This window comes from Anastrepha obliqua, chromosome 3 (assembly GCF_027943255.1).
Source record: "Anastrepha obliqua isolate idAnaObli1 chromosome 3, idAnaObli1_1.0, whole genome shotgun sequence".
Classification (NCBI taxonomy): domain Eukaryota; kingdom Metazoa; phylum Arthropoda; class Insecta; order Diptera; family Tephritidae; genus Anastrepha; species Anastrepha obliqua.
Genome location: NC_072894.1, coordinates 80,941,816 through 80,959,661, shown reverse-complemented (window position 1 = coordinate 80,959,661; position 17,846 = coordinate 80,941,816). Strand labels below are relative to the sequence as shown.

General features: G+C 35.4%; 4 protein-coding genes and 1 non-coding gene across 6 annotated transcripts; 3 read left to right on the top strand and 2 right to left on the bottom strand.

Annotated features, from left to right (window-relative positions):
• The first annotated feature begins 766 nt into the window (after positions 1 to 766).
• LOC129240060 (integrator complex subunit 10) lies at positions 767 to 3,292 on the top strand. The gene is made up of 8 exons (XM_054875527.1): positions 767 to 889; positions 963 to 1,102; positions 1,158 to 1,225; positions 1,282 to 1,534; positions 1,593 to 2,061; positions 2,134 to 2,465; positions 2,518 to 2,685; positions 2,741 to 3,292. Exons 2-8 carry the CDS (start codon positions 971 to 973, stop codon positions 3,179 to 3,181), a joined length of 1,863 nt encoding a protein of 620 aa, XP_054731502.1. The 5' UTR covers positions 767 to 889; positions 963 to 970; the 3' UTR covers positions 3,182 to 3,292.
• LOC129240062 (mpv17-like protein 2) lies at positions 3,276 to 4,441 on the bottom strand. The gene has a single exon (XM_054875531.1). It carries the CDS (start codon positions 4,227 to 4,229, stop codon positions 3,501 to 3,503), a length of 729 nt encoding a protein of 242 aa, XP_054731506.1. The 5' UTR covers positions 4,230 to 4,441; the 3' UTR covers positions 3,276 to 3,500.
• Positions 4,442 to 5,353: 912 nt separating this feature from the next.
• LOC129240061 (proliferation-associated protein 2G4) lies at positions 5,354 to 12,565 on the top strand. Of its 2 annotated transcripts, XM_054875529.1 has the most exons (10): positions 5,354 to 5,503; positions 5,571 to 5,690; positions 6,244 to 6,341; positions 6,730 to 6,866; positions 6,958 to 7,120; positions 9,040 to 9,261; positions 9,561 to 9,653; positions 11,308 to 11,440; positions 11,893 to 12,020; positions 12,084 to 12,565. In XM_054875529.1, the coding sequence occupies exons 2-10, from the start codon at positions 5,600 to 5,602 to the stop codon at positions 12,225 to 12,227; spliced, it is 1,209 nt and encodes a 402-aa protein (XP_054731504.1). In that variant the 5' UTR covers positions 5,354 to 5,503; positions 5,571 to 5,599; the 3' UTR covers positions 12,228 to 12,565. The 2 variants fall into 2 exon arrangements, with proteins under 2 accessions (XP_054731504.1, XP_054731503.1); XM_054875528.1 differs by having other exon boundaries at positions 5,354 to 5,690.
• Positions 11,475 to 11,603, top strand: LOC129243303 (small nucleolar RNA SNORA15). Its single transcript, XR_008582280.1, has one exon. It is a non-coding gene; the product is annotated as a small nucleolar RNA SNORA15 (small nucleolar RNA).
• Positions 12,566 to 16,901: 4,336 nt separating the features above from the next.
• Positions 16,902 to 17,689, bottom strand: LOC129241003 (MICOS complex subunit MIC13 homolog QIL1). Its single transcript, XM_054877113.1, has 2 exons — positions 17,508 to 17,689; positions 16,902 to 17,412 (listed from the first exon to the last, which is right to left on the bottom strand). Exons 1-2 carry the CDS (start codon positions 17,516 to 17,518, stop codon positions 17,073 to 17,075), a joined length of 351 nt encoding a protein of 116 aa, XP_054733088.1. The 5' UTR covers positions 17,519 to 17,689; the 3' UTR covers positions 16,902 to 17,072.
• Between the last annotated feature and the right edge of the window lie 157 nt (positions 17,690 to 17,846).

The following is a 17,846-nucleotide window of genomic DNA, read 5'->3' as shown; positions in this document are numbered from 1 at the left end:
CTTTCCAATAGTGACCAATTGCTTACCGAGAGTTTTAGCATGAGTCGGTAATCATTTAGGATTCTGTGTATCATCAAAAATGGCCCAACTTATAGCAATGCATTTTCCTATGCCTCTGGATCTTACCGCGTTTCATATAGCTAATTGCTTTGGTGAAATATTTTGGAGTTTTTGGTTTGTTTTATTATTATTAACAATATCAAGAAAAGACAAGGAGAAGGAATAGCTAATTCCGCTATTGGCTACTAGTCATAAAAAGTTGGAGTAAATCCGTAAACAACGTTTACTGGGGCAGCAATACGCATGCAAAATTAATTGCATTTTATAATAAGTAATAACAACACATAATATATATATAATAACAGGCCAAAGCGTTTATGGGCACATACTTTTTTCTGTAATATGAATCATAGTTAATAATACCTATTAAAATTCTTATTAGAACTACGTTTAAACCTGTTTTCTTTCCCACCGTCCATTTTATTTCGTTTTTACTTTAGCGTTTCTTTTTACCTTCGTAAAAATAATTATGTATAACACAGGAAACACGGTAATAATCAAAGATTATTTCGGTTTCGGACTCTTATGGCACGGCGAATTCGAAAGGCGCAAACTCTTTCTCTATCATTCTTATATATTATTTATTCATGAACTCTGCCAAATCAGCGAATTCGGAAGGCGGAACCTTGTATTCTATCATCCTTGGTAGATCAGCTGATTTGTGTATTTTCGAATGTCGGCATAGAATGAAATGACGAAGTGAATAATGAATGCACCTTGTCTGGATGGAACAAACAGCGTATAAGTCGTTGTAAAAATTAAGAAGAACACGTTTTGCAAAAACAAATAACATTCGTTTCATCGAGAGATATTTCTATTTTTAATTCTGGTTGTGTGGAATATTTTTTATTCTATAAAATTTATAATAATATAATATTTTTATTCTATAAAATTATAATAAGACAAATTCATGGAGGTACCAATTTCGGATGAACAGTATTTAGTGTCGCAGGCGCAAAAGCTGAGAAGTACTGATTGTGCTTCAGCCAAAGCATGGCTGATAACAGCAAAGACATTATATCCAACTAACTTCAGTATACTGGTAAACTCATAATGATGACACATTTACCAGCAAGATTTAACAAGATTTGTTTCAGTTCGAAGCCTACAAGCTGGAGAGAGACGCGAATAACTTGGAAGAAGCAGCTAAATGTTTCAGCAACATGTACGTGCAGTTATACACCCCCCTAATCCCTTAAACACTAATGGATTTATTTGCAGAGCCTTAACCTTCCAGAACCAGAATGTTGAGTTATGGAAAGAAATAAATGAGTTGACGAACGCCCTCCGTGCGCCTGAAAATGAAATCACACCAGCACAGGAGTTTTATGTGAAAATGTTTCAGCATGTATCATATGATGTGCAGCATAAGATTTTATTGCTTACAGTTAATAACACAGAAAACAGTATTCATCAATGTAAACTATTGCTGCTCATATTAAAGCGCTTTCCTCAAGCCGCCATTACCCATTCAGTGAGTTTATTTTTTAAACATTATTAACTCTGAAAACTAAGGATTCTTAATGTTGCAGCCAAGATTGCTCGAGATGATAGCGGACGGTATGAAGCAAAATCCTCAGAAATACCAGGAAATGCTTGTAGAAGAAGCATTACCGCTAATTTACCACAAGACCCCAGAGCTGCCTCCAGTACTCGTTTGCCGGTTATTTACAATATCATTGGAATACTACATACGCCAAATAATTGACGATGAAACTAAATGTGATATCAATGAAACATGGAAGAAAATATTTCAGGTTCTAATGCTATGCGGCAAAATTTTGCGATGGGAAACATTTTTGCCCTTCAATAAAACTTGGGGACAAAATGTTTATTGGGATAAACTTATAGAAATTGTTTCTATAAGCCAAGCAGGAAGCACTCAAGTGCTTTTCTATGCTACCACTTTATTCATTTACTCATTGCACTGCTACATAAAAAATTGTTATACGCGGGCCGAAGATACTGATATAAATCACGTTTTGGTTGAAGGTTTTACAGGTAAAATTAAAACAAAAATTACATGTCTTTAGTTTGCACGTGCATATATAGCATGATTACAATAAACTACAGTTGACTGGAAGGTGGAAGCTTCAGACGTTCAAAGTATGGAACCTCCTCAGATTTCTTTAACTACTCCAACAAGCAAAGATATATCTAAAGCTTTCGTTCATGCGGCGCAATGCTGGCAACTTTTGAACACGGAGCAATTCCAACGCGATTTCAGCAAACTCTTACTCACATTACCCCTGGCTGCATGGATATCACGATTCCTGTTTGATTTAGCAATATATTTCGGACACCAGGAAGAGGCCAAAAAATTGATGTCGGAGATGATGGTGACTAGTAATTTGGTACAAAATTTACAATTATTAAGCTTAAATTTGCTGCAAGGAAATTTGACGGTAAATTGAATTATATATTTTATTCCTGCCCATACAAATATTTTATTTACAGCTACAAGGATTCGAATGCATTGTTAAAATTATTGGCGAATTACCAACAACGCAAGGACATATCCTAGAACATTTAACGTTGAAGGTACCACGGCATATGATATTTATACCATTGACACAAAAGGCATTAGTACAATATTGTACGAAAGCTATTGTAAATATGCTGAGTGTGAGTATAGAATAAAAATGTAGTAAATATTTTATATCAATGATATATTTTTCAGCGGAAACTCTACGAACCGAATTGTCCGGATCAAATACTTGGTGATTTGCTGGTATTATTACAACTTGAATACCCACGTGAAACACTTATGGCAGAACAAATATTTGCACTTATAACGACGCGAGGGTCTTTCGCATATCGCTTATTTACTACGTACATAGTAACAATCGATTTTATCGAAGAATTTATGCACATATGGAATGCAAACAATGAAAACTTTGCTTTTGACTTGTCGCTCACACAAGGCGGCTCAAGCATTTGTCGAGTTGGTACACGAGGTGCGGACAAAGGGGCGCGAGAAGATTTTCGATTAATTGTAAAACAACAGATAACAAGAGCAAACGAAACACTTACTACGTTAACCGCCAATTTTATTGCACAGGAGCATATGCAATTAGTCCAAAATATGTTTGGTGTAACAGTAACTGGTGAAGGATTTTAATTTCCTTTTCGTTGTCTTATTTTAATTGTATTTGTTTAAGTTAAGCATAGTAGTATTTCAATTTCTAATTATTTTTTAAATTAAAAAACATATATTCTTCTACGAACTATATTTCTGTTTAACCCAAAAGTATTTTAATATTCGGATCGCATACAAACTACATTCAATTAAAGAAAACGTTTCACGATATTGTAATAGCATTACATTACTTCATAAATTATATCGAATTGTGCTTGTAATAATATAACACTAGATCGTGTTATTAACAATGATCACAACATATCTATATCACAAAAAATCAAATGATTCAACATATAAATTAAAAATCATGTTTCATATACGAAAGGAATATGTTGTAAAGTGCCGTACAAACATTAACGAACATTACTCTATATTTGGTATCCAAATATCTAAAATTAATATATTGTGCCGCTGGCCACACTGTCCAATCCATAAGATAAATAATCGGAAATTTATCACACAATTCCGTATTAGTCTCGTCAACCGATCTATGTTCCAAATAGCAAGCCGAATAGAAGAATATCAATATACAAGCAGGAGACATAAAAACTTGGTCAATAAGTATTTTTCGCAAAATGTTCCGCATGTTTGCCACTGGCATCACGTGATCCATCCATTTGTAAACATAATGGTGAAGCGGTCCTTGTAAAGCTCCAACAAAAAACATTCGCCAAATACGTTTGGTATCATATCGCTCACGTTTGATGTCAAACTCGTCCACATCTCTGTAATGACGTCGATACTCAATCTCTTGCGCAACCAAATCCCCAATCACCATTAAAATACCAGAGCTAAGGATATTAGTGGCTAACAAATATTTTCCGAAAAGCTTATTCCAAATATTTCGAGCAGCAGTCGCATCTGTAGAACTTCCACTACGTCTTTGTTGGTATTCACGACGAAGGATAGGTGTCAATCGCGGTCTTAGCAGTCCAGGTACTGTGGTTGGACTCACATCTAAGAGACACTTGTACGTTGTCAGTACCAGCTGACGTCCATATGAGCTACGAGCTACACGGGCAAGCATGACATTTGCTCGATGTCCACGTTGTTGGAGAAATGAGTCGTATTCATGTGATTTATTCCATTTTTGTCACGGTAGAACGTTTAGCCAAAACCTCACGGCAAAAATAGCCAATTCCTTCCTTTCTCACTCCGTCTCACTAAACATAGATAACTCACTGAGAGCGCAATAAAAATGTGCTGACACTCTGTTTGAATAAAATTGATTTTTATTTTCTGTCCGAACAACTTGGCAATTGGGATGCCACTATCTCTTTTTCTATGCGGTTAGTAGTCAAGGCGAATTAAGTACTGTAGGGGACGCATTCTCAAAGCGGATTATTTTTCGCGATTTTGACACGTCTGACATCAGGTCCCTTTCCAACACAAAACAAAAAAAGGAGGAGAAATTACATATTTGTGAAAATTCAGTGAATGGCTTGATAATGTTGCGATTTGGGAGACTTAAACTAAATCAACTAATAAAAACAAATCACTGTGTGTTAAATTGTGAAGCACAAATTAATATAAAGCCTCCAAATACAATTTGTTCGGTTCTACATTATTGGAACGACCCGGATTTATATCCGGCCAAGGACTGTCACTTCAGCAGCAATCCCCATATATATATATATATATATATATATATATATATGCTACTAAAACAACAACAATTTGTTTGCGTTATTTGCAAAAGAAGCTGTTGCAAGAAAGTGTGTGTTATTTCTTATGTTTGGGTGTTTATATTACTTCCCAAGTAAGCAATTCCCCTCCCTTTTGTTTGGTAATTCATGGGCTTTGACAACATAGCGAATTCGTAAGGCGCAGCCTTCTACTCTATCATCGTTGATTCATGGAGCTTGACGACACAGCGCAGCCTTTTATTCTATCATCTTTGGATTACATATCTAATTTATCCTTTAAATTTACGGATATGGCTATGGGATTAAGACTATGAAACCTCTAATTAGACTTTAGAGATTTTCATTTCGTATCATTTTATTTTACAGAGGTTGTTGTTTTGAAATACGGTGTTTTTATCAAGCGTTTTTCTGTTTTTTAAAGTCTATAAGATATTTTGGTAATAGTATTACAGGGGTAGCTGGCAACCTCAATGAATCTTTCGTTGCTTCGTGTGCACATCGTTTGCGTTTCTTTTACACAATTCCACCGTCGCGAAAAGAGCAACGTGTGTAATAAAGCAATTTTTGTGATTTGGTTGCGATTTTCAACAAAAGCAATTTCAAGTTTTTCTTTTAGTTTTGCAACAGTATTTGCAACTCTAAATTCTAATAAGAGGTGTGTAATCCATCTTAAATCATAAGGCTAAAAAAGTAGATTTTTTACGCGCGGCTTTCTATCAAAGGACATCTAAATTTTTGTTTCACATCGAAAATGGCCGAAGTTGAGAAAGAGGCACCAGAGAAAACCATTGCTGAAGATTTGGTGGTGACTAAATACAAATTGGCTGGTGAAATAGTCAACAGTAAGTACATTCAAGCTGGTATAGTAAAAAATTTACCATTTTGCCTTGCAATTACAAACTATGGAATAATACACACAAAACTAAAAAAGACTTACTTGATTAACTGTATAATGAAGTTGCTAAAGTAAGCCACGCGGCGCGTACAGCGTTACGGTCCGTATTCAACATAACCTAAATGTTTCGAATCATACCGATATCATTAGTTGGTTATTTTATATATGGCGCAAATATTATCTTAAAAATTTTAAGTAATTAAATTATTTTTCATATTTATTTTAAAAAGCGTATACACATACATACTATAACACACTTTTCCATGTAAGGCTTTTAAGATACACATCGACTGGAATAACTTCAACTCAACTATAAAAGTTCTGCCACGCATTTTGTTTGTAAAACATGCAAACTACGTATCCATGTATGAAGGTTTTTCAAGTTGTTTAGAATCCTATTCATTATTGCAAACTTTATCTTTTAATAATTGTAATGACATTCGCGGTAATTTAATTTGAATATTCATTTTTTAACTAACAATTATATTTGTACTTTTCAGAAACTTTGAAGGCTGTAATTGATCTCTGCGTGACAGATGCATCTGTGCGTGATGTCTGCACTAAGGGTGACAACCTTATTATCGAGGAAACCAACAAAGTAAGATTTCAAGTTACATGAAATTATTTTGTTATTGTAAAAACGTCACACATTCCCTAAAAATTTTGGGGAAAACTGCTGAAGTGACAGTTTTTTTGATGGATATAAATCTGCTTGGGTATTATTATTATTTTTATTTTATTTATTTCTGTTCGATGATTAAAAACAAGCGCTTGAGAGCTTGAGGTTTTATCTGTGTTGAAATATGCAGTAGTTCAAATGATTTACTACTTCTGGTCGTCAATATTTCATTTGGCGATTAGCGCATTTTTGATTATGGTGAAACTGATGCTCAAAGATGGTTAGATTATGAGATCTGAGAACAAAGAATTGTCTATATATTTTATTACGAAAGAAACAATTTCTACAAATATTGGAATCTCGCTAGGTATATAAGAAAGAAAAGGACCTGAAGAAAGGTATTGCATTCCCAACTTGTTTGTCGATTAATAATTGCGTATGCCACTTCTCACCATCAAAGAATGATCCCGATTACACACTCAAGGAAGGAGATGTTGTTAAAATGTACGTATGATTTTAAGAACAATAGTTATCTGCACAATTATTAGATATGCTTCCTTCAAGAAAGTTATAAATGTTTATATTTATTTGGTAGTGATCTTGGTGCACATATAGATGGTTTTATTGCTGTAGCAGCACATACAATTGTTATTGGAGCCTCTAATGAGAAAAAAGTGACTGGACGCCAAGCAGATGTTGTTTTAGCTGCATACTGGTCTGTGCAGGCAGCATTACGGCTATTAAAGGCAGGAAATAGCGTAAGTTTTTTATTTTTGATATTCATTAAGGTTTTTCTTTTCAATATAAATTAAATTTCGAGCGATACTGCAATTGATTGCATTTTTTATTGCCCTTAAAATATTTAGAAAAAAATCAAGCAATGTAATAAGACTTAACTTTTTATCACTGATTCACATTGATAATAAGGATTTGAAAGATAACAAATTTACAAAGGTTTATTTATAAATTCAAGTTTAACATCTGGGATATTAGGCAGTCTGGGTTCTATAATCCTATTAACAAATTACTTTACAATTTCCTGATTATAGCATTCTTAGAACAGATTTAAAGTTCCACCCACTTTGTTTTTACACGGTAGATACGTTCCTTAGAAATGCGTGCGAAAAAAACTCTTGTATTTTGTATCGTGTATAAAATCGTAAATTTGGGGAGAGATTCCACAATTTTAGAAAATCTTGTAAGATGATCAAATATATAAAAATTCATATTGAAAAATCAATTTTACAACTATTCATCGCTACTTGATAGCGAGTGTGCACATTTATCACGGACTGGACCAAAAGACTTTCACCAGTAGCACAAAATTATTAACAGCTTCCGTTGGTTTTTTGGTTGCAACAAAATCTGTTATTAGGCTCTGTTTTTTGTTTTCTCGAGTTGTTTATACAAAGTGGCGTAGAACTAATCACCCTATAGGAAAATTTTAATTTTAGCATGTTTAAATTTTTTAAATTTTATTTTTATGAATTGTTATTAATTAGTAAAAAAAAATGATGATAAAAAAAGAATAGCTTTGCGCCACCTTGAACAATACTTGGTATCCAGATTACGTTGAAATTTTAATGCACAGTCCAACTTGGTTAAATCAAAAATGTACTTAATGCTCTTACACGTAAAATTGTTAATAACACACCTTCTTAGGAATAATTATTTTTTATTTTGTTTTAAAATTCCTGTAAAAAAATTGATTAGTGAGCGGTGTTATTTTATAATCATGTAAGTCGCTAAACGTGTTGGACTGACATTTTGTTTGCGAAGCGTTGCGTTTACGGACTTTCAAAGCTCAGTCATGTCTCGTTGAGAAAGAACTTTCTTTCAGTGAGACTAACGCTAGCTCAGTTCGCATATAGGAATCTATTTACGCTAATATATGAACGAACTAAAAATAGATTAGTAGCTAACTAAACGAATTTAATTAATTGCACTTGATAATTTAATAATACACTATTATTTTAAATAGTTTCTACCTATTTTTTATGTTTTCTTCTTAATTTCTGTAATTTTAATAAATAATTAAAAATGTGAATCAAGCAAGCAACAACTTTGGTTTTGCAAATTGAGCAAAATCTTCCAAAACTGTTTGCAAAAATAAATGTGTTGAGCCACAATGGTGGAATGCTAATTGAATACATGCCTCCATAATTATCTTCAAACAAATAAAATAAAAGTATTTAAACAATTTGCAAGTCAACGGAATGTCTCATGGTTCCTTGCTGCAAGAATTCATCTCAACACTTGCATAAAGTAATATTGTCAATCCACCATGAGGAGTTTGCGTTAATGTGATTTCTCTTTTTCGATTGCTAACAAATATATGAAAATTATTGTTAAAACTTAAATACTCTTCGTTTATTATGTATATGTACATATGTTTCTCATATAAATTATGCGCGATGCCAATTTTTTATTCTACTTAATGCAAAATACACGCAAATACATATTCACAGTTCAATTTGCAAGTAAACGGATTGCCTCTTGGATTCTCAATACAGGGGTTCATCTCAACACTTGCAAAGAGAAATATTGCAGTCTACCATGAGAATTTTGAGTTACTAAAATTTCTCTTTTTTCGGCTGCTAACAATTATGCTATTTTAAAATATTTTAGTATATTTAATCAACGAGGTAAAAATAAACTTTTCCTGTTATCTTCTCAGAATTACACGATCACCGACGCCGTACAACAAATTAGCGAATCGTACAAGTGTAAACCCATCGAGGGTATGCTTAGCCATGAGTTAAAACAATTTAAAATTGATGGCGAAAAGACTATCATACAAAATCCAAATGAAAATCAACGTAAAGAACACGAGAAATGTAATTTTGAGACACATGAAGTTTATGCTATCGATGTAATAGTGAGCTCTGGAGAAGGCGTTGTAAGTGCGACAAGACAATTAAATTTTTACCATTCCTGTACATTTCCAATGATTAAAAACTAGCGCTTGAGAGTCTTAAGTCGATTGGCAAAATACAAGTGAAAGTAACCGATTGATATCTCATTCGTGTACTTCTCATTTTAAAATCTATTTTGCGAATTTAAATTGCACACTTGTTTTGAGTCGGTTGACTAATGCTCAAAGATTGTAAGATTATGAGATCTGAGGACGATTGTAGAATATATATAAATTTTTTGTATAAGAAAAATATTAATATTTTACACTTTTTGTTGATACAGGGTCGTGAAAAGGATACAAAGGTCTCTATATACAAAAAAACGGATGAAAATTATATGCTTAAACTGAAGGCATCGCGCGGGCTTTTGCAGGAAGTAAGTTGTACAAGTTATTTATACAATATTATTATTATACACACAAATAAAAATGCTAGATGGAGTGAAAGTTCTGACAATTTTTCGCTAGATATTTTTAAGAGCAATATTTCATCGAGTCGTTTTAAAGGAGTCATTACGCTTAAAGCACCTGAAGTTACTGTCCAAATGACATTCCGACATTTGCTTCGTTCACCCCATGCCTCCTGGCGGCATTTTGTTTTTATTGTAGCAATATAAACATTGCCCACACATGCATGCGGATTATCCGCTAACGTAGAAGAGATTGTCGTGATCCCACAAGCATATACAGTCAAAGGCAGCGTGGATAAAAGCCCTCTCAATATCAGCAGAGGCTCTTGAGGTTCTACGTTACCACGACAGCCGGTTCCACGTTATCGAAACGACCCGGATTTATATCCGGCCAAGGATTGTCACTCCAGCAGCATTCCCCGTATGTAAATATGGGGAATGTTTATGCTGCTATAACAACAACAACAACATTGTGTACTCGCCTGCTTTCGGCCCTACTTCCATCTCTGAGGCAAGATAATGTAGAGTTCATTTACATTTACAAAACTGTATACAACAACTACTAGATTTCTTAGAATACAGTCAGGCAATTAACGACATTCACCGAGAGTCTCTTACCACTTTTATGAAGTCTCGCTTTCCGAATATGTTTTCGGAATCTAACCGTGAGACCCGCGTTTTTCCTGCATAATTACGTTAGGTAAAATTCCTAACTATCCAGAATCGACCCCGCTCAGTACATCTCCAGCATGTGATGGCACCCCGCACGGTCCTAACCAACTCTTCACATACCAGCTTAAATTCACTCGCCTAATATATATCCCTTTTCTTTTGAACCCACTATGTCGAAAACTTTTTCCTGGGCCTACAGTTAAATGAGTTAGACGACGATGGCCGTTAACTACACTGCACTTGGCACAGTTCTGCGAACTGCTTGAACAATATCAACAAGTAATTACTTTAGTCGCATAATTTGTAAATGCGTTCTAAATTATATTTAGCTCTATGTTAATTTCATTGTCGAAATGAAGCGAAAAAATGTTCATAACTTTTTACTTGGCCTAATAAATACATCAAGTTTCTGCTTGATGCGGCTTGCAGTATATTGTATTTATACCCGCGCACTTGTTCCCAAATACTATTATAATTTTGTTCACATAATGGTTGTACTTAGCAACATGAAGGAATCAACACATATATAGACACATGTATATATACCACAAACATTCATAATTATGAGGGAGAGGACATGTTTGCTCGTACGGTTATTTTCAAAAAAGGAAAAAAGTCATATTTGTTATAAATGATGCAAAATTATGCAATCACTTCGGGACGATTGTGAGTATCTTGATATAGACTTAATAAAACTCGCATAAGCTATTCCATGTATTCCCGCTCACCTAATTTAAACTCGCCCAATGATATTGACATCGGATAAAAAACACGCCCACTTTTTATATGTCAAGACTAAATTTCATTCCGTTCGTTTGATTCCAAAAATAAAGAGCCAACTCAAGTTAAATTTATTAAAATGTGCGCGGATATATAAAGTTCGGTCCGGACCGAATTTAGTCTTCCTTACTTGTGTTAATAAAAATTATTAAATGGGTTTCAATTACAGGTTAAAACAAAATATGGTAATATGCCCTTCAATATCAGACATTTCGATGAAGAAACAAAGGCGCGTATGGGCGTTGTTGAATGTGTATCACACAAGATGATCGAACCTTTCCAAGTTCTTTACGAGAAACCAGGTAAGATTCTTAAAATCTGAAACTTAATTCCACAGCAAGGATTAATTCCGTTAATGTTTTTCGATTTCGTTTGCGGCCAGACACCTTGCAAGATAAAAATATATTTAATTATACATTTTCTTAAAGTGTTTATTGTGCACTTTAAGTAAAATGTATTACTAGAACAATCACAAATTTGTCATACTAATTTTGCATGAAGATAATTGCTACAATTTTGTGTATAAGTTTTAGTATACAAATTCATTCATATAAGTATATTAAATTGCGTTTTATGCATAAATGAAATGATCGATATATAGAAATTCCATCTTTTTAAAATGTTCACGTACGAGTTAAGTTATCCAACGGCCACTAGTCGCGTTATCCATACGATTTTTGCACTCATTTTTTTTTTTTTTTTTGTTACACATCCTAATAAATTGCTTAGTAAATAAACATTTCGTTTATTGCAGCTGAATACGTGGCGCAATTTAAGCATACTGTTTTGCTTATGCCCAACGGAGTCAATTTGGTTACTGGTATTCCTTTCACGGAAGAGTACTTCGTTAGTGAGCATAGCATAGCCCAGCCAGAACTGAAAGTAATTAATATTAGTATAATAAAACTTGGAAATAATTTGCTAGTAAATTTTTATTTTGTTCAGGAACTTGTCGCTACACCTTTGCAGCCAAGTAAGAAGGGTAAAGGTGGTGGAAAAAAGAAGGGTGCTGCTGCTTCAGCTGGCACGGACGCGGCTGCCACGACATCGAAGGTTGAATCCGCACCGGCAGTGGAGACCAAGGCCTGAAGAGTGTCTGCCGTTACTGCCTTTTAACAATAAAAACACAATCTAATGATCAATCAAGATGATATAAGTGAAACCAGCAACAGAAACAACATATTAGAAGCAATAAGGTGTTTAACTAGAATGGAGCAGAAGTAACAAACACAGCCATTTTCTCTGAGCCTCTGCCAGATGTGTGTAGACATGGGTAGAGGAGAATTTTAAGAATTATTGTGCATCTGTGTACTCGTGGGTGTAGAGACAGCTAATGACGACCATCCATTTGTCTCTGCACTGAATTTTTATTATTTTAACTGAAACAAGATATAAATAAAAATATTAAAAAATAACAATATTATCGATATGAGTACACTTTGAATAATGATAACACTAATTAAGTTTAAGAAATTGAACAACAATAACTACATACAAATCACTTAGTCAAAAAGCAACATGCAAATGGGGTTATTGCAACTTTAAGAATGCAAAGAACTTGCCACTTTCATTTTTAAATTTATTGGAATAAATGATTTTCCTAAGCAAATTATGAACGTCGCCAGTGCGAATAGAATATTTATACAGTCACCTTTTGCAAATGATGGGACAAACGAAGTTTGGAAACTGGACACAATAAACGGCAACAGTGACACAATAAAATTAGTATCTTTTTATATGGAACTAAAATATGAGAGTTTTAATTTGAGCGAGTCTATATTGATGTCAAATAGAATTTTTATTTTTAAAATTGAAAATTGGCTATCAAAACTATATTTTTATATAAAACAAATACAAGAAGTAAATTTGTTGAGTCAGCACAAGACCATACCCCTAAATTTTGCGGAGTGTTTTATGCAATGTCTATGAGTTATCCAAAACACCACGACACACCAATTGCGACGGTAAACAACCCCAAAATGTTGGATGTATCCTTCGACAGTTTGCTCGCCTTCTCAGCGCACACAACTGCTATTGCCACTAAAGTCCAAAACCGCAACAAGGTCCTCAAATCGCTTGCCGCCAGCACTTGAGGGCAAAGACGAAGAACTGTTGCTATCGACATTTAAGGCAATTGGTCGGCCGGTTCTGAACGATGCAGCGCCTGTCTGGTCGCCTGGAACTAGTAACACGCAGTGGATAAAGCTACAGACATGCCAAAATACTGTCATTCGGATAGCGACCGGTTGCCTCCTGATGTCCCCGGTTCAACACCTTCACAACGCGGCACAAATGCTTTTAGTAATGGAACATAACAAACTGCTCAGCAAGTAGTTCCTGCTGGGATGTTACCGCAGGTTTCACCCCTGTTGTAGCAGCAGCATAAACATTCCCCATACTTACATACGGTGAATGCTGCTGGAGTGACAGTCCTTGGCCGGATATAAATCCGGGTCGTTTCGGTAACGTAGAACCGATTGTCGTGCAGATACCTGCTTGAGCCTTAGCCGCCTCCCAGGCACGTCAGGAGACATCTCTTAAACTACGCTGACGAAATCCAGGATAAAACTGACCGAAATCTACTGGACCTGACAGTGTTTAGACAGTCAATAAACGACATTCACCGGGAGACCGTCACCACCTTCTTAAGCTCCCGTCCTGTGAATGCCGTAATCGGAGTCCAACCACCACCTATAGCAGGTGAGGAGCTCCAGCTTCCTCGTGAGGCACGTGTAAGACTGGCACAATTACGTTCTGGATATTGTAGCAGGTTAAACTCCTACTTATTCAGAATCGACCCCGACATATCAAACATATGACCGGCATGTGAAGGCACCCCGCACGACGCTAACCACCTCGTCTCCACGACAGTCGGTTCTACGTTACCGAAACGACTCGGATTTATATCCGGCCAAGGACTGTCACTTCAGCAGCATTCCCCATATATACTTGTATTTATGGGGAATGTTTATGCTGCTACAACAACAACAACGCTGACCACCTTTTCACATGCCCCTAAGACCGACTCATCTAATATCCCTCTCCCTCTGGACCCAACCCGTCGAAACAGCATGTTTCCTGGGCCTACCTTTAGATGAGCTAGACGAAGACGACCGGTGATATGCCCGACACTGGCGGGGCTACTATTACTGTTAACAAACAAAGTTGTCCAAAAATGTGATTGTAAATAGGCTAATGCAAGGGAATAATAAAATGAGAAGTGCAGTTTTCCAAAATATTTGCTTTTCACACTTCCACGTAAGTCGGATCTATTTTACTTTCATTTCAGAATAATTAGAACGTTTTGTATAGAGTTGTACTAAACTGTATGCTAACAAAAAATAAAATGCTAAATTTTATATTTTTTTTATTGGAGTTAACTAGTTATTTATTCGGTCGGACCGGACGTTGATACAACCTTATTAAAACGTGAAATTATTTATTTTTTTATATTATTTATTTATTAAATTATAAATTACTATATTTACAGCACTAGCTGCCCGGGCTATCGGCTAAAACATTTAATTACAATTTCTTTTTTATAAGCGCGATAACTGCTAAGGTAATAAAATAATAGTATCAGGTCAGTCCATAAGTTCGTGCGTATTTTACCCATAATTTCACTTTTTTAAGATTTCTGCATACAAAAAATTATTCGCGGAATATAACGGAACTATTTATATTTTCTTTGATATATTGTGCATTCAACAAGTTATTTTAATCGCGAATAGAAGAACGTGTTGAAATATAAAGTGGAATTTTCGAACGCGTATAAGAGGCATATTTTGCTGCTGCAGAAATAAACACTGTTCTCGGAGAGGATACCGTTAATGTAAGGACTGCGCAAAAGTGGTTTTCAAAATTCCGAAGTGGTAACTGCGACGTAGAGGATGCTCGCGCGCTGTCGGTCCTGAAGTCTTTAACTCCGACGCCTTGCTCGAACTCGTGGAAGCTGAGCCAAATTTGACAGTCGATATTATAGCTCAGAGATAACTTCATCGGAACAGTTCACAGGCACCTGGTTCAGTTGGGAAAGGTTTCAAAGCTGGGAAAATGTGTTCCGCATAGACTTTCCGTCGCCAACCTTCAGCGGAGAGTGAATGTGTGTTCTCAGCTGCTGCAACGGCTTGCAAATTAAAGTTTTTTTGAACCGTATCGTTACTGGTGATGCAAAATGGGTAATCCTGTTCGCCCCCTATAGATTCTCCTGTCTATTTGGTGGGATATGGCCGGTATTGTTTACTATGATCTTCTGGAACCAAATCGGCGATCATTTCTGATTATTATTCCCATCAGCTATCAAACCTGAATGAGGCACTTAACAAAAATCGACCGTCTTTAGTACATAGTCGCAAAGTTTTGATTCACCACGACAACGCAAGACCTCATACCGCAAGACAAACATTAGGCAAGCTGAACGAGCTCGGATGGGAGCTAATTCCGCATCCACCATGCTCTCCGGATATTGCACCTTGTGATTATCACCTTTTCCGTGGACTTCAATCCCATATGTGTAACAAGAACTACTCCTCAAAGTAAGCTATAAAAAGGGATATCGAAGCGTAATTTGGCTCCAAGGACAAAAAATTTTTTGAGCAGGGAATTAAAAATTTGCCTAAACGTTGGGAAGACATTGTAAATAATGCAGGAAAATATATTATTGATAAATACTTTAAACATATTTTTTATTAATTTTAAAACCACCTTTAAAAAACGCACAGACTTGTGGATTGACCTGATAAATGAGAGACCGCATATATTATTTATATATATATATAATTGGCGCGTACACCCTTTTTGGATGTTTGGCCGATCTCCTCCTCCTATTTGTGGTGTGCGTCTTGATGTTGTTCCAAGAATGGAGGGACCTAGAGTCAAACCGACTCCGAACGGCAGATATTTTTATGAGGAGCTTTTTCATGGCAGAAATACACTCGGAGGTTTGCCATTGCCTGCCGAGGAGCGACCGCTATTAGGAATATGTTTTTCTTAATTTTGGTGTTTTACCGAGATTCGAACCAACGGTTGGTGTGAATTCCGAATGGTAATCACGCACCAACCCATTCGGCTACGGCGACAATAACCATATTATATATTTCTGCGAAAAATGGTAATTTTTGAAATAGTTATTTCTTGCACGAATATAATATTGTAAGCGCCTGACTTTGCGAGTAATTTTTCCCAGTCTCGCGACCTACAGCTCTATTTACAAGTATGAATTCAAATCTTACAGACAGATTAGATAAAAAATAAAGCTAAGACATCATTAACAAATCACGAATCAATTTTCTCCGAAATAGTATCCAGTAAAAAATAGATTGCCAGGGAAAATATTACATACATATCTAACGTTGGTAAATTAATTAACCGACAACGAGAGACATATCGAGCACTAAATCTAGAGCTCCAGGCTATGCGTTCTAGATGGCCGAATCCGAAAAAGCAAAAGTTTCTACTTTTTAGAGACTATCAGACTTTGATGACACACAGCGGAGTGGAGACTCTATTATTCTGGTGCGAGTGAATATGGCAACGATGTAATCGATTAAATTATAATTTAATAAGCGTAGGAGCAAAACGTATAAATACTTTCTGAACATTTTGCAATCAATTTACATATATGTACCCTATGTCACGGGGTCTCCAAGTAAAACCAACATATTTCAATTTGGAAATCAATGGTATATGGACCAGTGAAATCAGAAGATGGCCGCCTAACAAATTTAAAGATGACTAATTAAATCATTCACAAAAAACGGAAGATTAACTTTGAAATTTTATTCGCATTGTTGAAATGTGAATTTTTTTTATTTTAACGTATTATGTGTTCGTTAGTCATATGAACAAAATATTTTCAGCTCAACAGAATTTTAATTTTTTAGCATAAAATTTATAATAGAAAATAACCACTTTAGTTTTTTTGTTTGCAACGCCTTATTTATCAGTGTTAGGGGCTGGAGCCTGAGAGAATTTTTCAAATTCTGTTTTAGCTTTGTGCATTAATTGGCCGGTGTAACAGGGTATCATTTCAATAAAATGGAACGTGTTTTTAACACCCTCGTTATAGTAGTGTTTAGCTAAAAAGCGAGCCTCGCCAGATTCAGGCAGGGCGGGAACCTCAAATGGTAGTTTCCTTTCTAGTTCTTTGGCATGTGGCCGTAATCCATCTTTCAATTTATTGTATAGTTTCTCTGATTCTTCTGTATTACCCCATACTCCCTGTTTCTTCGAGTAATATACAGCACCAACAATAATGCCAGCACGCACCAGGAAACTGCACAAATTGGTTAAATTATTATCGCGTATATGTGGAATAAAAAGACATTACGTAAATAGAAACATCGAAAGTGCTAAATTTAAGACACGTACCTAATCACCATTTTTAGACAGTGGTTCCACCCTAAATTATAGACCTGCTTGAAAGTGATTTACTTTACTATATTTATGCCGCTTTACAAATTTTTGTGGATTTACATGAATCGCCCTGCCGTTGAATAAAAAATTATTGACATTTATCCGTTAATTGACATTTTTATTTAATCACTGACGGCTGGTAAATATAGTGTTGGGTAACTGTATCAAATATGCAGACGAAAGCCAAGGCGAATTGAGTACTATAGGTGGCGTCTTCTCAAAGCAGTTACTTTATTTTTCGCGATTTTGACAAGTCCTGAGTCAGGTCCCTTACCAATACATATAAAACAAACA